The 22,317-nt window shown below is 34.1% G+C and overlaps 1 protein-coding gene and 1 long non-coding RNA gene across 5 annotated transcripts; one reads left to right on the top strand and one right to left on the bottom strand.

The window, feature by feature from the left end:
* Positions 1–332: 332 nt before the first annotated feature.
* On the bottom strand, positions 333–12,872 carry LOC125245971. Of its 4 annotated transcripts, XM_048156781.1 has the most exons (13): positions 10,000–10,477; positions 9,768–9,851; positions 9,533–9,650; positions 8,641–8,775; positions 7,347–7,448; positions 7,213–7,242; positions 6,688–6,741; positions 6,417–6,607; positions 6,149–6,308; positions 4,299–4,408; positions 3,922–3,954; positions 622–636; positions 333–523 (listed from the first exon to the last, which is right to left on the bottom strand). In XM_048156781.1, exons 2-13 carry the CDS (start codon positions 9,849–9,851, stop codon positions 485–487), a joined length of 1,071 nt encoding a protein of 356 aa, XP_048012738.1. In that variant the 5' UTR covers positions 10,000–10,477; the 3' UTR covers positions 333–484. The 4 variants fall into 4 exon arrangements, with proteins under 4 accessions (XP_048012738.1, XP_048012737.1, XP_048012736.1 ...); XM_048156780.1 differs by lacking the exon at positions 10,000–10,477 and adding an exon at positions 12,518–12,872 and having other exon boundaries at positions 333–636; XM_048156779.1 differs by having other exon boundaries at positions 333–636.
* On the top strand, positions 6,659–9,673 carry LOC125245972. The gene is made up of 3 exons (XR_007179655.1): positions 6,659–6,743; positions 7,338–7,450; positions 9,219–9,673. It is a non-coding gene; the product is annotated as an uncharacterized LOC125245972 (long non-coding RNA).
* Positions 12,873–22,317: the final 9,445 nt, after the last annotated feature.

Genomic DNA, 22,317 nt, shown 5'->3' with positions numbered 1-22,317 from the left:
CTGCACCTGGACTTGATCATCTGCACTCCCTTTATAATGCACTCACTCCCTGCACTCCTTGTCCGTTCTCTGTTTATGTTAGACGCTTGTTTGGTGTACTCTGCCTTTGTTTATATTAAAACCCTGTATGTTTGTGGAAATCCGTTATCTGCCTCATCTCTACACCACCAGCCGTAACATTACTACATAAACCAAATCAATATATGCAAAACAACAAAAACATTTTACTATTTACTATAACATAACCATGGTTAATGTTCGTAAGGATTGTTAGTACAACATGATTCTGCAGCTGTCACGGAATAAAGAGTACGACGAAGATGAAACAAAGAGAAATTTTAATTTTGAAATTCATTTTTAACTAAAATAATTTAAAGGTAAACAGGGAAACATTCTTAACATCACAAAAACGACTTTAAGACAAAACAATTTAAAACAAGAAACATGGAACTATAAATACAAAACCAGGACAAATTAATTGACATTAACAGTCTTCGCTGTCGGATTGGAAGAGTGGAGGAGACTGAAATTCAAATCATTGCAATTAAATCAGTTGTTTGTCCTAGCCTACAGTTAGTCCATCACCTCATTTAATTTGTGAAACAACATATGAAACTGTACCTGTCCAATTTGGGTCTGTAAAAGAAGAATAAAAAAAATGTCATTATTATTATCGATTGTTCTGGTCTTGCTATTGATTGTGCAGGGACTAAAGCATTTTGTCTCAATAAGCGCACGCATAAATTTGTGTGAAATCCAACACGCTGCGCACGACCGTTTTTAACGCACTAATCTTGATTCACCAAAAACTCTCGAACTAAATTTATTCTAAATTTATGAAAATAATTATGGGAACAACTGAAACTATTTATCATTCATTCATTCATTCATTCATTCGAAAACCGAAAGGGAAAACGAAGATATTATTCATGACAGGTTTGTTCAAACATATTACAGATTAAGTAAAAATATATCAGCAAGTTATGATTAAACCGACTAAAATAGCCTATGCGAGAAAATAGCCAACGCAGGTTTGAGAAGGAAATTCTTCTGTAGTTATGTACTGAATTTTGAGGCTAAAATGTTTAAGCCCATGTTTGAAACTTGTAGACCTTAAAATGTAGCACGTGGTGGAGATTTTTTATTTTCTGCATGCATTAGCTAACGAAATATCCACGCAGTTGTTAATGAGACCCATCTTCTAACACAGTGTTTCTTAACCAGTGGGTGCCGCGATAGGTTGTCAGGTGCAAGGCGTAATTTGCGGGTGGGACGGGTGGGACATGTCCCCACCACTTTTTGAAAGGGTCGATATTGTCCCCACCACTTTTTGAAACATCTCGCGGATCTCGCGGATTTAATACAAAAGAAACACCTTAGTTGATTTCAATTTGTGTTAATAATAGGCATCTGGCGCTGGGATGTGTTGTTTTTGAAATATGTTAGTGCTCGTTGTCGCTGTTATCGGAGGCGAAAGTGTTTTCTTGGCCCTCGTGCACATTGCGCAGTGTTCACACGGACACGCTTCAATCATCGCTTAACTGTTGCAGAGACTCTATGTTACGTTGAATCACAAATCAAAATACAAATAAACGTGCCCCTGCCTTGATATCTGACGAACATCTTTGGTTTTAATGAGAGAAAAAAAACATACATGGTTGGATTCGAACCCAGAATCTCTTGCATCTAAACGAAAATACTGCCTCCAGTCCATCAGACCATATATTTACACCAGCGGATCCACGTATTTATCAACTAATATACATACTTTCGAGCATTGTATTATAACAGATGTAAGGAAGAAACTATCATATTAATTTTAATATCATAATATTATTATTGATACACATTCCTGTCCCACCCACTTTTTAAAACAAAGTACGCCACTGTCAGGTGTAGTCTACCGTGAAAAAATTAACAAATTCCAAATAATATTAATACTACAAATAAGAATGATCAAATTGTCAATGTGGGCGGAAATCTTGTATCTCTATACTTCTAATTTTTGTTCTCATCTCTTGTTTTAAATTAATGGTCATCCTTCACGTCTGTATGTGTGTTTTACAAAATATGTAACCAAAGAAAAACATTTAAAAGAGGTTGTGACTAAACATTGTAACTCCGTTGGATTCTCAACCTGTCGGATAAACCTCAAACCTCCACCCCGCCTCAATTTAGAATGAAGTACCGCGCAGTTTGAAGATGATTTTATTTAATGTAATTTTACTTTGTACTATTACATTTTTTTATTCTGTTAATTAATTACTTTTCAGAAGTAACTTTACTTTTTAGAGTAACATAAAGAACTGATGTTTGAGTCAGTAGCCTACAGCAGTTTTCTATCACTTTTCTATCATGAAGAACTGTTTTAATAAATATTTAGAGATTTCAACTGGAAAAACTGAGCACCCATATAACTACAATAAACTTTGTGAGAAAGCCCTAACACGCCCCCTAGTGGTATGTAGCATATGCAGCTCAGTCAGGTGCGGACATCCAGAATCGGCAGCTTAGTTATGCATACGAATTAGGCTTTCTGGACTCTTTATTCAACGTTGTATATGTTTTTTTTTCCAGGGCGTAAATGATTACGGGTGAGTTTTCACATATATTTTGCCTTTGTAATCAACATTGTTGTTCTGAATGTCGATATTTGACCGTAAATTGAACGCATTTTAAACTGCGTCACAAAGTGAACGATCGCGCGATCTGCTTGTTATTGTTTACTTATTTATTAATAAAACCAGCACGCAGTTAAACCATGTATGTTAATCTATAAACTACTTAATAACTCAATGTTTGATTATTTACAAATGTCGGACAAACCTCCACCCCGCCTCAATTGTACCGCGCAGTTTGAAGATGATTTTATTTAATGTAATTTTACTTTGTACTATTACATTTTTTTATTCTGTTAATTAATTACTTTTCAGAAGTAACTTTACTTTTTAGAGTAACATAAAGAACTGATGTTTGAGTCAGTAGCCTACAGCAGTTTTCTATCACTTTTCTATCATGAAGCACTGTTTTAATAAATATTTAGAGATTTCAACTGGAAAAACTGAGCACCCATATAACTACAATAAACTTTGTGAGAAAGCCCTAACACGCCCCCTAGTGGTATGTAGCATATGCAGCTCAGTCAGGTGCGGACATCCTAGAATCGGCAGCTTAGTTATGCATATTAGGCTTTCTGGACTCTTTATTCAACGTTGTATATGTTTTTTTTTTCCAGGGCGTAAATGATTACGGGTGAGTTTTCACATATATTTTGCCTTTGTAATCAACATTGTTGTTCTGAATGTCGATATTTGACCGTAAATTGAACGCATTTTAAACTGCGTCACAAAGTGGACGATTAATATCTTAATATCTCAATGTTTGGATATTTACAACTGCTTGCCTTATTTCTCTTCTGTTTATTATAGACCACATGAAGTAACATATATAAATCTCCTTTCCTTTTATTAATCAAGTTAAACTCACACCCCCATCTTTGGTGCACACCTGAACCCACTGAGCGCCCCATACGCTCGTATAAACTTCACATAATGTAAGTTGACGAAAACGTAACGCGACGTAAAAACCTCGTAACTACACTTGATTTTCATTTAATGTTAATATTATAATTACTTATGCAAGTGTCTGACCATAGTCATAATACCATCCTTGACAACACAGTTAAAAAAATATGAGGTTTTTGCCCGACAGAAACGAAATGTAATTTTGTTTTACATCACCAACATCATAATATAGCTACCTATACGACCTCATTGTGTTCCTACCCGAATAAACTAAAGTTTCACATTTAATGTGAGTACTACTTTTACTATAATATCTAGTTTTAAAATGCCGTTTGAAGCAATGAATGTTTGTGCAATTTTATAAAAATACAAGCAAGTAAGAAATATAATATATTACCTCATCATCATCTTCTGCTGTGGGCACATCAGTCTTAAAAGAGGAGCACATAAGACATTGCTTAATGTCTATTACAATAAATCACTTTCTAACAGTTTCTTAATTGCTAATATGTAAATACATATACATAATAAAATTAATTAAAAATATATCAAGCAATGTAGACAACTCTTACTGCATTTTTACACGTTCAAAAACCTCATTCTGTATGATTATAAGCTTGTTTCCTCATAGGGACCTCAATTTAGGTCCCCACGGTGACACAAGTCCCCATAAATCAGTGTGCATTCAGGTTAAAGAATAAAAACGTACACACACACACTATTTCAGTTATTATTCATATGCACTTAATATACATACTGCATGCAGATAATTACCCTGAGGGTTTTTGGTCCTCCACGTTTATGCGGGGCATGCTTCAAAAACTCTGCCACCTCTCCCTCTATCTCTGGCATCTTGGCTGTCTTAAATGTTTGAAGGCATGCTCCTGAAAATAACATGGATGAATATATGTATGAAAAGAATTTAAAATAGGAAATATAGTATAGTTAATAACAAACAATTGATTTGTAAGATGAGAAATCAAGTTTTTTTTTTTTTTCTAAAATTAAAATAAAATTGAACATCTCAATGTTGCAACAAATCAAGGTCGACACAACCTTTTAAATGTCTACAAACTCTCAAGTCTCAGTTAAGCTCAAGTGCACAAAAAGGCCACAAGTAAACTAATATCCTTCAAAACGATCTTGTCAATAACCTGCTAATGCACTCGCATTCAACGTAAAGTATCCTTGTAGACAAATTTTGGGTGAGTAAAGGCAAAATGCACAAGATTTAGCATCTTCAATGCCCTTACATGGCGATATCGCTTCTTTATATCAGAAACAAACTGCTGCCATGAAACTGGTGCCATGAAAAATGTAATCTGTAATTGCATTACTCATCACAAATGTAGTGGAGTAAAAAGTACATTTACTTGCTCAAAAATGTAGTCAAGTAAAGAGTAAAAGTTGCTAATATTTTTGTTACTCAGTACAACTACAGAGTAGCCAAAAAGATACTTAAGTACAGTAACTAATTACATTTATAAAGTACTTTACGCCTCTGGTGAGCACATTGTTAAAAAATGTCTACAATTTCAGTTATGTTTGCATGGAAACATAGTCGCTGTGTGCTGGAATTTGCTGTTGAGGTAAAGGAGTAACTGGCGATGGCCTGTTGAATTTCGGAATAATGATAATAATACACACTTCATAATTCGCTCCTACGACCCCTTATAATGTTTTCGTCTTTTCATCTCGAAAACAGTGTAATTTATTTGATATTACAAGTGTACATTTTCGTTTGTTTTGAAACGTAAAAAGAAAGTGTGAGAAACATGATTTGTTACAGGTTGCAAAATCGCAGGCTTTCAGCACCACGTGTGTAGACAGCAACCTTGTTATTTAGTGTAGCGGTGAGTGCAAATTGGAAGAGTTACAGAATAAAGTAAGATTGAATTAAATCTAGGGATGTTATTTTCGGTGTGACCCATTAAAAATATTGTTTTTCCAGGTCTGCAGTTTTTTTATGTGCAGATAGCAGGATAAACAACAAAACAGGAGGATTGACACTTCATCACATCACACACCTGCAGCACTTGAATAAAGAAATTCAGAATAATACCACATGAATATAAAAGGAATAAATTGGTATACGCAAGTCATGTAATTAACAAATTTACATATATAATTAACAGATTAACAAATTGAAACATAAATATGAGACAAGAATTCGATTTTTGTGACGCGATTATTTCATAGAAAGTCAACCATCATCACAAGTTCTGTTCTTACCAATAGAATTCAACAGATCTTGTGACCATAGTTGACTAACAAAGCTTTTAAATGGATGTTCAAGAATTGATTCACTATACGCAAGGGCTGCTTCACTATGTTTTGTGATGATTTTAAGTTGAAACTCCTAGATCATGTTAGAGATCTTTGTCCTGTTTCTGACACTTGAAGACACATCTAAGCAGCAACTAATAATTGCTGCTCGTAGCTATAATTTTTATGTGTGGTTGAGCAGCCTTTAAGGGCACTACATAAATTAAAGTTATTATTATTATATTAAGAAAAACAAAAATATATAATGAAAAAAATATATTGCATTTCAGCCTCATTACTACCTCTGGTATGCATTATTTTTGAATAATTTAGTGGCCTGTTGTGAGTTATTTCCTTACTTGTGATCAGTCGCATCACAGAAAGGTCCTGAAACACACTTTTCCCCTTTCTTCCTTTCAGGCTGTATTTGGACCATAGCATATTTGTTCCGATTGCCCGCATTATTCTTCTGACTGATTGGCCAACTGTGCCAGAACACAGTCTCACACTGAATGCCATCTATACACATGAAAACATTTTTACAAAATATTTGCTGAAGGTAAGTATAATTTTATGGATACATTGTCATATATTTATTTTTAGATTCTTAAATAGAAGGACAATCACCATGGATTTTCTAAATTGACTTTCTTGAGTCAGTTTTACACAGAATGCAGACAGCTGCTCTTCTGTCTGCATCTGTTCAATGTTGGCCTGTTCTTCAACTTCTTGCTGCTGTTGCTGTTGCAGTATGATTTCCCGTAACTGACGCAGCTCTCTTATGACTTCATCAAGTTTTCTATTAAGTGTGAGGTAATCTGAAAAAAATAGTAATGTTTGCTTTGCCAGGTACGATATAACAGGTCAACAAAACAGCTCAATAACATAAAAGTAATACTTTGCTCTTTATCATCAGTCCCCTGACATCCAGTTTTACAGGACAATGCTGATGCTGTAAGTGAAAAAAAAAAAAGCTTTATTGTATCATACCAGTTACCACAAAAGTAAAATTTACATTTAAAATGTTAATGCCATGAAATGAGCCATTGGATATTATCTTACTTTGCAGACTAAGCTATTAAGTCATTTTTATGCTAGAGCATGGAACTTCATTTCTGAAATGATACTTGTTTTAATTACAGAGCAAGGTACATAGCCTATATTCATTTCCATTTTTCATATTACTAGGGACCAAACACTGAAGGTCCAAAATCATTTGTTTAAAAGTTTGTTTATATAGCCTATACAGGTGCATTTCAATAAATTAGAATGTTGTGGAAAAGTTAATCACAATTAAAAGAACCAAAGAAGTACTTCAGTCTGCATACACTGAATTTATTTAATACACGAGTTCCACAATTTGAGTTGAATTACTGAAATAAATTAACTTTTCCATGATAGTTTGCAAACTATTACCACTTACTTGATGGGCAAGGTGTTGTAGCATTTCTGCCTGATAATAAATAGCAATAAACATTTTGTATTGGTTGCTTTTTATATTTATTGGTTAGTATGATGTAAACAGCTTCAAAAAATTTGTTCTTGCAGGTTACTTACTGTCTTGTGGCTTGTGCTGTTGCCTATTCTCCTCGAAGACTGGAGCTTGTGGTCTGTTTCCAGCCATACATTGGAAACGAGGACGCTTTGGTGTGACCAATTCTGTGAGTGAAGCCCAAATATATAGATAAGGTTATATAATGTCAGTGTCGAATGCTTGATTCTGAGTATTTGACAGACAGTCAGACATTCATTTTCTGTAACTGAATGAGGTAGTTCCATGTTTATTCAGTTTGCTGTGTTTATTCAAAATTGTTTAAAGAGTCACTGCAAGGTCTATTTCACATTTTATAAACTATTTTTATAATTATTATAATAGTATTCCTTATTTAATATATTAAAAGGATAGTTCACCCAAAAATAAAAATTATCCAATGATTTACTTACCCTCAAGCCATCCTAGGTTTATATGTAAATCCTTTTTCAGACGAACACAATCAGATATATATTTAAAAATATCCCTAGTCGTCCAAGGTTTATAATGGTTGTGACACACATTCTGAAGACAGAAAAAATGCATCCATCCATAAAAAAAAATTAATCCATACGGCTCCAGGGGGGGTAATAAAGGCCTTTTAAAGCGAAGTGATGTGTTTTTGTAAGAAAAATATCTTACAAAAATATCTATATAAATTCATATATACAAGCTTCTGGTTGACGACTGTACACATACTGCGCACATCAATTTGGGTGAAAGAGCAACCTTTGACCCAAACGCAATGATGCAATGACGAACATGGAGGCGAAGACAGAGAGCAAAACAAAACACTGGTCACAAATTAGTCTAAAACAAGAAATTTTAAAGAGAAATGTCAGAGGATTTTGATATAAGAGGAGAGGAGCTTGAGTTTGTTGCCCAGCCGTTCTTGTTTGAAACGTGAGAGGCGTCTGAGCTTATGAAACTCCTACATTCTGCATCATACATCGCGTCAGAGGATTACTCATTTGGCACAAGTCAACTTCCGCATTCTGCGTGTGGTCATCTACCGGAAGCTCGTTATTCGAATTTATATATAAAGTTATTTATAAAGTTTTATATATGGATATTTTTCTTACAAAAACACAGCTTTTCACTTTAAAAGTCCTTTATTAACCCCTCAGAATGTATGTTACCATTCACAAACATTAGTAACATTGGAGGACTAAGGACATTTTTAAATATATATCTGATTGTGTTTGTCTGAAAGAAGATTTTCATATAAACCTAGGATGGCTTGAGGGTGAGTAAATCATGGGATAATTTTCATTTTTTGGTGAACTATCCCTTTAACAATAACAATGTATTTACATTTACCATCCTCAGTGTCGCTTTCAAAACGACTTGGTCGCTTGTGTGCTCTTTTTTTTATCATTTGGGAGTCCCCATCTGTTTCAACATTTGAAAGCTCCTCGGCACGTTTCAGGTACTTCAAGGCTTTTTGGTAATTTGCTAAAAAAAAAAAAAGTTATGATTAAATGACCAAGGACATGGAAGCGAGTACTGTTGGTGGACTGTTAACTATTAATTAAATGTAAAGTAAGTAAATGAGTGTGCTGTATAGGAATAGATGTAAAAGAAGAACAGATAACTAATAGGCTAGAAATGTGCTCATTATTCATGACCTGTTGAAATACTTAAGTGAATTATTAAATATAGTTTCAGGCATTTTATTTTTAAATAATCTGGTCACAATACTGACAAAGTAAATAAATCCATTTGTAAGTAAATTAGTTTATAAAACTCATAATGTTCCCATTCAGAGAAATCTCTAAACCCTCATAGCTTGCATGTTAAAGCAATGTTAATGTTAGTTAATTCACATTCAGGAAGTCACAATCTGATTTAAAAATGAATGGATTAATGGGTACAATTATGGTTTTTTTTTCTTTTAGGTAAAACTGGTTCACTTTCATGAAATGCAACAGAGCTGCTTGGATAGTCTTCAACTTGGTCCATGGAAGAAAAAATAATCATATTAAGCAACATGAAAGATTTTACCAAAAATATCTTCATTTGTGTTACGAAGATGAATGGGTGTGGAATGATAGAATTTTTTGGGTGAATTAACCCTTCAGAGCATTTTAAAATCTATCTAATTTAATTATTTGACCCCAAGTGTATGGTCAGAATTTAAAATCAGAACTAAGCTTTTAACAGAATTTTAACAGGTGTTCATTGTAATTACAATTTCACGGTTTACTCTTACATGTAAACGATTTTTCTAAAATTCTTATCTTGAAAAGTTTCCAAGTCTTGGCATCTGGCAGTTCTCCATTCTTTGCCTTCTTGGATGGCTCAGATGGAGGCCAATAGCAGCTCAATCCCTGTTTGTACATTTAGACAAATACCCAATTACAAACCAGTCAAAAAGTGAAAAGGCTTTTCACAGTGTTATACATAGTCCGTAGCTTTATCAAAACCTAAGCAGTAGCGATACTTACATTTCCATCTGCCACAATCCATGTTCGGCAAACAATTGCCACTGTCTTCTCTTTTTCAAACTCAACCACAACGTATGTAATCATCTAAAAAAATGTAATTTGGTTATTAAAAGAGTGATTCTGTAGCAAAAGGTACAGAATTAAACAAATAACATAATTATATATATATATATTTATTTATTTATTTTTATTATTATTTATTTTTTTTTTTTTTTTTAAATTGTACACTTACAGATGTTTTACAAAGTTGATTTCTGGAATCAATCCTGAATAATTGGTTTTAGTCATTCTTGATTATTATCATTTTTGTGCATATTGAGATGCAACAGTTAGGGTTGCATGATTTCTTAAATTAGGGTTAGGGTTGAATGATTTCCTAATTTGTCATCCACATTCATAATTTTCATAGGGTTGAGCAATGTCCATGATCTGTGTGTAAAACCATGCAACAGTTAGAGTTGCATGATTTCTTAAATTAGGGTTAGGGTTGAATGATTTCCATGATTTGTCATCAACATTCATAATTTTCATAGGGTTGAAAAATGTCCGTGATCTGTGTGTAAAATGTAAAGAAATATAATCTTGTTCTTATCAGCATGTTCAGTCATGATCACTTGAGATTTAAGCTCCGATTTTAATACTGTCCTAATTGTCGTCTCCTTTGCTTTGCCAACATAGGAACCCACGATGCGAGAATCACAGGGTTCTGTGTAGAGGGGAGCCGTCTCATCATAGACCCTACAGAGTAGTGTTTGTCTTTCCAGACCATCTTCTTCAATGACCTCAAAGAAGGTCTGGTTGATTCCAAAGAAGTTGTTTGGTCTTGTACTCTTGATCTGTGCCTCTGGTGTTCTCTTCTGCATGTTTTGCCCTTCAAGAATTCTTCTTGTGATTTGAGCCAGTGGACTTCTTCCAGACTGAACCATTCTTTTTAATTTTTGGTTGAAGCTTTCAAATGCAAACGCACTGCATTCATCCAGACCCTCAAACTGTTTTGCAACGTCTGCAATATGGAGCATCTGATGGACATTGTACACAAGAAATCCCTCACCATACAGTTCTTTGCACTGTAGCACAAAGAATTTCAGGAGATCCCTTGCATATTCCCAGTGTTTCCTTGTGAGACCTGGTTGGACAAGAATGCACATTGCTGTGGAGAAGCACATGAAGTTGTCATACAGGTCTTGTTTCAGAATTCCTTTCAGGACAATCTTTCCTGTGTACAACATTAGTTGTCTGTACTCGGTCGCTTTCCATCTGTCTATGTCATTCAGTCCCCTGGGGCGCCTGGCAAACACATTTGGAATGCTGTTTCGGAGATTTTCAAGTTTGCTGCTTACGATGGCTATCTGTCCAGCAGACATCCTTGTCTCTTTTGGCCCTCGCATCCATTTCAGGACAAGTTTTTTTGTCACTCCAAGACATGCTTGATGCATGTAATCAATAGGGAAACCAGAAACCATGTCAATATTTAGCTGGCAAAATGGAGTTTCTTGTTCTCCATTGTGGTGCTCTTCCTGCTGCCTTTGTCTGAAAGACCTGTCAGTACGCAGCTGTAGATTGTCCACCTGCTGGTATGTCATATGGCCCAGCCACTGACCTTTCTGATTGCATCTGTCACATCCGTAATATCCTGAGTATTGCTTGATTGATTTGACGAAGGCCTTGGCAGGTGCATCACAGATAATGCAGCTGATTTGAACTGGAATGTGCTTTTCTTGGTACCACAGACCATCATTCTCCAATTTTGTAATTTCCTCAACTGTGTCACACAAAAACTCCAAATCACAGGGCTTTGAATTTCCACATGTGATGGCCACAGGAAATACATCTCTCGGTTTTAAACTAGTGCTACAAAGAACTGACCAAAGGCAAGTTTTTGAACTTTTAAAAAGAGGGAGGCCATCGATATGAAGTTTCAACTCTAAGATTTGCATCCTTGTGGTTGTTTCGACAGAGTATTTCTGCATGTGATTTTTTAACATCTTTTCTACTCCAAAGAAGAAATACTCCATTCCTGACTTCTGCTGTATATTTACAGCTTTTGGGGTGTTAAGCAAAGTTCGAGAAGTTGATGGAAGGTCTTTTGTTCCATGTTTTTTTAACAATTTCAGAAGGCTGTCTAAAGCATTATGGGCAATTCCATTTTCTGTGCTCCAGGATGCGATGTCTCTGGCTATATTTGAATTTGAATCACCCATCGTCAGGGAATCTTCATCTGAAAATTGTTCAGAAACATCTGAATCTTCAGAGATGTGTTCTTCGAAATTGTGTTCTTCTTCAGTTGTTTCCAAATTCAGATTTTCATTGTCATCAGCCTTCATTATTCCATGTGCCTCGTGTTTTTCCATGATTTCCATTGTATTTGTGTCCTCAGTTTCACCTTTGGCTGCCATTATAAGTTCTGTATCCTCCCTTTTTCTTTGCTGTTTACTCAGTCTTTTCAAAGAGACCCACTCTCTGTCATATTCTCTCTTCTTACTCTTCCTATCCATGTCTTAAATCAGAGAGAGCATAATCTTAATCAGAGTATTTACTAATTTCAGTGGATAATTTTTATTTTTAGCTGATATTAGGGGTAGGATTAGTGTCACAGGTATGTTTTTGAATAAGTATGTTTTCTGAATTGGCAAAAAAAAAAACTAAATTGTGCATTTAAATCTTGTGAGCATTTATACAGAATGGTGATTTTCATCTATACACAACTGACTCTGGACTTTAGTGTGATTTCTAAATGCAAATGTACTTACTATTTACTAAAAGTGAAGAACAAATGTAGCTGAACGACTTGAACTGAAGTGGTCCGAGCCACAGAGCTGAAAATGAAGAAAATTGTAGTCTGAGTATATGAATGTTATTAAAAAGCACACATTTGCATGTTAGAATGTAAATCATGAATAGGCTCATTCAATAGTGCATGAGAAGGGAGTGTATTGTCATGATTTTAGTGTAATATTTACTTTATGTTTACAAAAAGTGAATAACAAATGTAGCTGAACGGCTGGAACTGAAGCTGTCCAAGCCACAGAGCTGAAAACGAAGAAAAATGTAGTCTGAGTATATGCATGTTAATAAAAAGCACACATTTGCATGTTAGACCAAGGCAATGCTGACTCTTATTTTGTAAATTATGAATAGGCTCATTCAATAGTGCATGAGAAGGGAGCGTATTGTCATGATTTTAGTGTGATATTTACTTACTGTTTACAAAAAAGAACAAATGTGAAGAACAAATGTAGCTAAACGGCTGGAACTGAAGCAGTCCAAGCCACAGAGCTGAAAACGAAGAAAAATGTAGTCTTGAGTATCTAGTCTTGCAGTGGAATACATGTAGTGACGCTACTAGTTTAACTACATTTTTCAGTAGCTTGTCAGTAGTTAAACTACTTTTAAAACAGTGTGAGATACAGGCTACATTTGAGTATTGTATCTTCTGATACAGATTACAAAATAAAACAGTACGCTTTGAAATCATAATTGTAGTGCATTGTGTTGTTTTAAACTCCAAACATTTTACTTAAACATTATTCATTAACAGTTATTTACTTGGCTTTGTCATTTAAAAAAATAATAAAAAAAATCAAAGTAGTTTAACTGTGCTAGCTATTTTTTGATAGTGACTTGTAGTGTAGCTAACTACTTTTTCAGAAGGGTAGCTCGACTGTAGATTAACTACTTTAATTTATATGTAGCTGGTCAAACTACAGTTTCAGAGTTGCTTCCCCAACACTGCAGAGTATATGCACTTTAATAAATAGCACACATATTTGCATGTTATAATGTAAATCGTGAATAGGTTGTTCAATAGTGCATGATAAGGGAGTGTATATTCATGATTTTGGTGTGGTATTTACTTACTATTTACAAAAAGTGAAGAAAAAATGTAGCTGAGCGGCTGGAACTGAAGTGGTCCAAGCCACAGAGCTGAAAATGAAGAAAATTGTAGTCTGAGTATATTAAAAAAAGAAGAAAAAAAGCAAACCTCATAAAAACAAATACATTCAGTTCCCCAGTTACTGAGAACAGACATAATTATTTTTTATGGGTTTACATTTGAATATATATATAGAGAGAGAGAGAGAGAGACTATCAAAGACTTGTTTTTTGAATAAATTTTTGAAGTGTCAGTTTTTGCAATATACAGTATTACTGTATTACTTGTGGGAGCATGATAAACAAAAATTCTGTAAATTTTACATAAAAATAAGATGTGCATATGACAATAAGATAGATAAATTACTTTTATTGTGTATTGCTGTTAATTGGAAAAATAAAAAATGGCGGTCTTCCCATACAGAAAAGCAAAGTGATTGGTACCTCTCTAAGTGCATAATACCAAAGCAATGGTGCATTTATTGTAACGGGGGGCTTTTTAACAAATAATTTAAAAATGTTGGCTTCTAAAAAAAAACGGGAGTACGTAGGCTTCACGCAGTTCCGGAACAGAAGGTGGCGGTAATGCACCATTAAGCTGGATGCCAACCGCCGTTAAAGAAGAAGAAGGCTTCACGCAGTGCTTGTGATGTCATTACGTCATTTGCTGTGGGCTTTCGGCGCGCTGGATGAAAGGTGATGGCGCTTTATTTCTAGGCAATGGAAGATCGGAATGGAGTAGGAGGAAAGTAATTAAGGTCAGTTGATGCTGCAGTTTACAAGTGAAATCTTGTTTCAACTAAGCCTTGCAACTGCGAAAATTGGATTTTATGCTATTGAAGCAAAGTTACAGATTTAACTTTAACGGTTGGCTCGCTGTTTTCTCCATCGTGACTATGTGATTGGTATGCAATTAACGAAATGTTACTGTTACATTTTGGTATTATGTTTTAGACGGAAACCGCACCCTTGCTATTATTTTAACACGAATTTCTGGAAAATAATTTAAGTTGTGTGGGTTTTATGCTACTGAGTAGTTGTTAGCTTAGCTATACAGCCAAGGCATTAGGATCAACTTGGCTAAATAGCACGTGCTTTCCCCACGAGGGTTTTTTTTAATGTTCTTAAACATTTTTTTAGGCTAACGTTACTGGAAAGCGTGCATTGTATATTTTACGTTTAATTTCTTGCATTTCTCCCATTAGCTTGTGAACCCCTGATTTTTGTAGGGTCGTGTTATCCTTTCAAACATGTTTATCTGTTAGTTCTTTAACCTATCGTAGGTTATGAGACAGACCACCGGAAGACTAATTCGCCGCTGGTTCCTTCGAGATTTTCCTATTGAGTTTTATAATGGGGGTTGTCCATTTATGAGTAAAATAAGGCCTGTGATAAACATAAACATTATAGTTACTTGAAAAGAAAAGGTATGTTTTCAAAAATGAACATAACTACTTTAAAATGCGTGATTTCGCTATATGTGTAAATTTTAAGTTTTCAAGTAACAAAACTTAAAAGTATAGTCAAGTTATGTTTACCACCGGCTTTATTTTACACACAAATCGAAAAACCCTATAGGAACATCTCGAGGGAACCAGCGTTGAATTAGACTTCCGGGTTCTGGCATCATACATGCGCGTGCCCCAGGTATGACGCGTTTTTGTAGGCAGATTAACGTCGTCACCACCAAGCGTCCTCAAACTTTATTTAGAAAACAACTCTATTTAAAAACATGCTCGCTGATTATGATCTGCGCTGTGTATGAATACTTATCCACTTTTCCATGAGGAATGCTGTCCAAATGTCCCGTTTTTAATGATGACGTCTAAAGTCCCCGCCAAAGGAAGTAGTCCCTTTTAGCAATTTATTAGCAACTGCCGATTTTAAGACACAGTAAAAGTTTAAAAAACCACAAGCGGGTTATAACTGGTGTGTTTTATGTCATAGATCAAAACGTGAAAATATTTAGAGGCTTTGTTAACCACAGACCTTATTTCAGGCGATTTAGCAAAAACCCATTCAAAAAACCCATAGACTTTAAGGCGTTGGAACCGGAAGTCCTAAAATGCTAACTCGCTTCCAGATTTTGCCTACAAAAACGCGTCATCCCTGGGGCACTCTATCCTTGCATTCCATTCGGAAGGGCTCATCCCTATGCCCTAATCCCTTCAAAGGGTTTACCCTCTGGAGTGAGAGCTTCGAATGGATGAAGGATGTAGGAGTAAAAAAAAAAAAAAACGCACTTCTGCGTCATCTTAACGAGACAGTCAAGGAGGAGTAGATTGTGCAAGCTGCGTCCTTTGTTTAATGTTGCCCATTCTGTGACGTCAAACAACTTCCCTGTGCAAAGGATCATGTGGGCCCGAAGTATCCATCAGTTGTACCATTTGAAACCCTTCATTCCAAAGGGCCCTTTGAAGTGGCGAGTTTTGAGCACTTCGGTGTGGAACGACCCTTCAGTATGGCGACCATGATTGTTTTCACTCAGAGGGTGATATATCCCGTTTGGAACGCACCGTTTGTATTGCGCGAGGCTGCCTCTTGTCATTTCTGACTTATAACAAAAGAACAACCTCGCTCACTGCACCTATAATCTCACAGCTCTATTCTCACTCTGTATGTTCATGCCAGGCTAGTCTTTTGTCTTTCTGTGCCCAATTACTTGATTTGTCTCTCAATCTGTTCCTCTCTCTACCTATTTAGCTAACGGAATAGTAATCTTCAAGGTAACCGTTTTTATAGGTGAATCAGTGCCTGTATGTACCTTGATACTGAAGTCACGGTTCGGTATGGGTTTGGTACAGCAGGGGGAAGAAAACTCAAACTTATATATTTTCACAGTACAACTGTTTTTAATGATTTACACAGTACTCTTGTGAATTTACAGTAACTTACTGGCAACTTTTTTATACTAAAGAATGGTTTAGTATTATAATAATTTAACTAGTTGACTAGAAAAATCTTTCTTGGGAGCAGTCCTAGTCAAAACATTTTTACAAAGCCAAAGATACTCATGTGCAGTGGTTCTTAAAAGAGCTGTTGCGGTATATTTAGCGGCTGATGAGACATGAGCAGAGGAGAGAAAAATAAGAAACCTGACAATATACGTGAGATATTGCTAAATATCTGTTCGAATTAAATGTATTCAGTTTTCATCAATCAAATCAGATGCAGGATGTTAAATTGTATTATAAAAAAATTATCCTTTAATGATGACTCTGAATTGCTGTTTTATGTATCTTTAATTGATCTAGAAGTTGTCAGTCAGTCAGAACATATACTTACAAAGCCAAAAGTATTCTTTTCTTTGGCTCTTAAAAGAGCCTTTGGGGTGTATTTAGCTGCTTTTGAGAAAAAGAAGAAACATAAAAGAAAATGGTACAAGATATTTCAAATGTGTACAAAATAATAACATGTATAACTGATCATTACTGACTAAACAGTAGGCTATGGCAAATCAGAAATGCAGGATGACAGATGATCACTTACATAAATCAGACGGAAATCGACGCTGAAAAAAGAGAGAGGAGAATAATTTTCATATTATAAATTCTCAAAGGTAAAAAAGGCTTATAAATATGTAACATCCGAAATTCGCTGAGATGAGAATGCACAGAACAATGAATTTGAGACCTTACAACCTCCCAAACAACCAAGACGCCATTAAGTCACACCGTAAGATAAATATTTATTATTCAAATATATTGTTGTTAAATGGCTGATGTCGAGTTCTGTCTTTCTCTCCAAGTGCACACTCCAAGCGTTTGAGAGAGTGGCATCTAGCGCGCTCACAGCGCTGGCTGTGAGCGCGCTAGTTGTCCCTCTCTCAAACGCTGTAAGACAGAGCACTAATTTCCAAATAAGGTGAAGATATAATTGTATAATTAATTTAACGTAGGCTAATCTTAACATGACCGACAAAACCCTAAAATGAAGCTTCTCTAAATACTCCTTCATCGCGAATGACGTCACACAGACCTAACGGCATTTAACGGCAACTGCGTCTAACAGTATACTGTACGGTGCAGTTGAGTAGTTATAGGTAACGTTAGCACAAAAAGACGGAAAACCAGTTTGTGTGAGCTAAACGTGGAACATTTAATGGAAAGACAGTATGTCGGTTTTAGGATAACGTTAATTAATTGTAAGAGCGGTGGTTATTACCCTGAGGAAAAATTAACTGTTCCTCTCGGACTGTTTCTATGATATTATTTATTATTATATTATCATTATATTGTCATTTAGTTTTATTGTGGGCTCAAGTTTTAAAATGAATAATAAAAAAACGGTTTAAAGACCGTTAAAAAGACCTTTACCTCTGAAAATCCGGCAGTACTGCAAATGTCCACTCAAGTGAGTCGGCGCTATGCGCGCGGTGGTCACAGACCCCGTCTTATATATGCGTGCTGAAAGGTTTCGCGGGCATGGCACGCGAGCAGGAATTTTTGACAGAAGTTGCTAATTTTATAAATTTTTATTTTTTAAAGTTTTATTTTATACTTACATAACGATACATTACCTTATAACTGCGTTATACTACTATATGAAAAAAAAAATGTGATGGGCTTCTGTACTACCTCAATAATTAACTGGTTTATATAATCAACGTATTGTGTATTAATTATATATAATTAGCATTTATTATGTTATTATTGTTGTGGTTATTTTGATAACATAATTTATATTTATTAAATAATTATATAATACAATAATGCTAACTATTCTATTATATCACCATACTTTGTTATATTGGAATACAATTAGTCAGTTTTCATCACATTAAAAATTGGAAAAAAGAGTGTAAAGGGACCCAAAGAGTCTCATCCTGTTTAATTCGTCCCTGTGTTGAATTTTTTTTTATCTTTTTTTTTATTTCATAACACACACGGGTAGTTGACAAATAGGCAGTGTAAATTTTTTTGTTTGTTTGTTTGTTTGTTTTGAAAACACCATATATTTTTTTTAAAGAAAATTACTTATTTATGTAGTGTGAAGTCTGATATTTCAATTCTTTCAGGTTTTTTTTTTTTTTTTACTGTAATCTTAATGTGTCCTATGGGGTGACATGGCAAAAATTAAGAAAAAAATAATTTGTTTTTTAATTGAAAAAAATAAATAAATCAACAAAATTAAATGACTCTGACAGAGCAAATATCTTTGAAACTTTAACTCTGAAAAATCTTTTTTGATGTAATTAAGAAGAAATAACATTTAATTGTTACATTATCAACAATGTTTTTAAAAATCACATTTTTTAAAGTATATGGCTGCTCCTTTTAAGGCATAATTTCGAGATTTATATATATATATATATATAATTTTTTTTTATTATTATTATTTATTTTACTTTGTGTCGTTCTCTAGGATCTTTTCCCTTCTACGTGGGTCCCTGTTAATTTTCTCCCTATACTTCCATGTCCTCTTCCTCCCACTCATTTCTCTCCCTCAATTCTTTCTCTCAAAAACATACATTTTATGCTTATTTTCATAACAATTTTTTTTATTCAGTGTAATTATTGTATTATTGCATTTAAGAAGACTGAAAATGATCAAAAAAAATAAAATGAGTTGAACAAATCTTATTTAATTTTAATTTAAAATGCTTATTTAAATTTAAAATGCTTTTTAAAGAGACCTTGTCCTCTGGTGTGACAGAAAAGGCGTCACACCAATGGACATTTTCTTGTCACACCATTCGATGCTTCAGCCTTTTGAGTCAGGTAATGATACTGCTATTCGTACCTAACCTGTCATTAGCAGTTAGCAAGACACGTTTGCATAATTTTCCATGATTATCTAGTTTAACATACATTTTTTATTAAAATATAATTTAGGGGTTACAACTTTTGTTGTCCTTTGGGACAACAAAACACTTTTACTGTGGTTTCGAAAAGTTAAATATTTGAACAATTCTGAGACCAGAACTAACCATGTGCACATTTCATGGGCTTCACATGGGGCTTCACATGGGGCTTCAGTAACATGACAATGCCTGATTTAATATCAGGATATGGTGTCACACTGGAGGCCATCGGTTTCTGTGACAAAATGTAATAGGATTGTACACTTTTAGAAATATATGGAGGAAAAAAAGGATTGCCATTTATTAAAATAGACACTTTTAATAAATTTTAGTAAATGTATGCCCGAGGTATTTATTAACATTTTTATGCTTTTCTTTTTAATTTATAAGAGTTTAAATTTATTGAATCATGCTCGAGAGAGTCGCACCATTGGAGAATTTTGATATTTGGCTTAAAAATTAAAAACATCTAATAAAAAAGCAGTATTTTTAACAACAGGTCCAAGTAAAACAAAAATTAACCATTTACTGCACTTTAAAATGTCAATACTAATTATATTCATTTTTGTCATGTGTAATAGTGAAAATGCCACGTCAACAACCCATATATATATATATATATATATATATATATATATATATATATATATATATATATATATATATATATATATAATATAATATGAGATTAAACATCTTACCTGCTTCTTCTTTTCTAGTGAAATGTGCATTGGAGAACCTGACTCATCCAGTTCATCGTTTTCTTCCCCGAGAATAAAGGCATTGTTTATGAAGGATTTGAAATCTCCACTGAAGTTTTTCCACTTCAGGCAGCTGCTTGCACCATCAAGTAATTGCTATAAGGTTGTTTTGTAACAAGCTTTAGCTATTTGAAATTTTTGACATTGTATTATGCTGAATATCAAAGCTTTTTTCTGTTTGCTAATGAAGGAATTGAGGAAGTCTTTTTAATTATTTTTTTCAAACTGAAGTAAAAAGATAAAACTAGACCCGTGGTGTAAGACAGGCCTCCCAGCACAGAATGACCCAAATAGCATATTGTTACTAGTGTTATTTTTAAATGTTCTGTTGTATTTAATTTAATTATTTTATTATTTCTGTTGTATTTGACTGTATGGTGTCTCTTGAGGATGTGTATTTGTCAAAGTGATTGTTTATTAATGTGTGTAGTGTGTGAATATTAGAGAAGAAGCCAAATTGAGATTACTACTTCAAGACCTGAATGCAGTTTTAGTAATATGTTTTTTAATATATTTTTTATGCCTCTACTGCCTAAAAATGGTGATGTGATATTTCCACAGGTTTGTTGAACTGTGCTTGAAAGTACAATGTTGTTAATTACTTGTACTATATAGAAGTTATTTATATGTAGTTATAAATGCATGATTTCAGTTAATTAAAGTGTTTAAATTTAGTGCTTTGCCTCTTATTGAATATGCAGTAATGCTATGTTTATTGATATTACATGCAGGGATAACATAACATTTTTTTAAATTAACCCTTTCATGCATTAATTATTAAATCACTAAGTAATATTAATTATTTTTTAAAAGTTCGATTTTTACTTTTAAACAATTGGAAAATCAAGCCAATTACTTTTTCCCACAATATATTTTATTTTAAGGGAATTGGTAGAATTGTAGTGGACACTATCGAAGGTATAAAAAGTGATTCAGTATGAATCATTGCTTGGTCTGGGGAAAAAAGACAAACATGTTTTTAAAACATTTACTTGGAACAAATGTAAGAATACATAGTATTAACTATAATAAAGGTGTCAGCATTTAACACTTTGAAACAGTTATATTTACACTGTATCAAGTAGAAAAACTGGTCCACACTACAAGGAGTTAATTTGAGTAAAGAGTGACAATTTAACACTAAGATTTATTTTAACTCTTGACATTTTTAACACCAGTGTAACGAGCTGACATTACAACAGCTTACTCCAACCTGATTAAATTAGAAGAGTTGACAATAACTGTCAGGAAATATTTTTTGACATTAATAACATTGAGTGCACATCAAAACAATTCAGAAAGTTAAATCCAACATTAGTATGGGATTATAGTAGAATTCTCTTCTTTGTATAACGTTACAAATATAGACAAAATGCAAACAGTTGTTTTAACAAACTTGTTCTTTATTACCGAACAAGCCACTTTACATCATGAAAGGTTAACTTAAAGGCAGGGTAGGCAAAAAAATGTATAAAAAACTTTTTTTCAAAATTTGTTTAAACTTTATTTATATATCAATACATAATTAAAATGTAAGTACTCTGAAAAAGAAAGTATAAAAATCGAGTGTCTGTAGACCTCTCACGACTGTTTTAAAGACAGCTCATTATTTCCATTCACTCCACCCCCTCCCTTCTGGGCTCCTTCCAAAGCCACGCCCCCAAAACGCATGAACGTGTGACTCCGACCACTGAGCTGGAAGACGCATTATTTACCTGAGACGAGCGGAGAGGAAGGAGCACAGTGCATGTAGTGACATCATGTCAGAATCACATGTAATAAAAATAACTTTATAATTATGAAGATAAACAAACAAGATGTATTTTAGTACTCACTATCAAGCTAGCATATTGATATTGGTAAAGTTTAAAATATATATTTTTTGATTCGCTAACGAGCTATCTATAAGGCAAAGCTAAAAACAGGTTGCATGATACACGTTTTTCCATTACCATCATTTACACTGTGATGAAGATGAATTTCGTGTAAGATTCATAACATATACGTTGTTCTACAGATCAACAGAGTAACATACACTCAAATATCAACTCACAACTGCATTGCAGACACAAAATAATAACACACACATACAACAAAGTGTGTACGACACACA

This window comes from Megalobrama amblycephala, linkage group LG14 (assembly GCF_018812025.1).
Source record: "Megalobrama amblycephala isolate DHTTF-2021 linkage group LG14, ASM1881202v1, whole genome shotgun sequence".
Classification (NCBI taxonomy): Eukaryota; Metazoa; Chordata; class Actinopteri; order Cypriniformes; family Xenocyprididae; genus Megalobrama; species Megalobrama amblycephala.
This window is presented reverse-complemented; position numbering and strand designations above follow the sequence as displayed.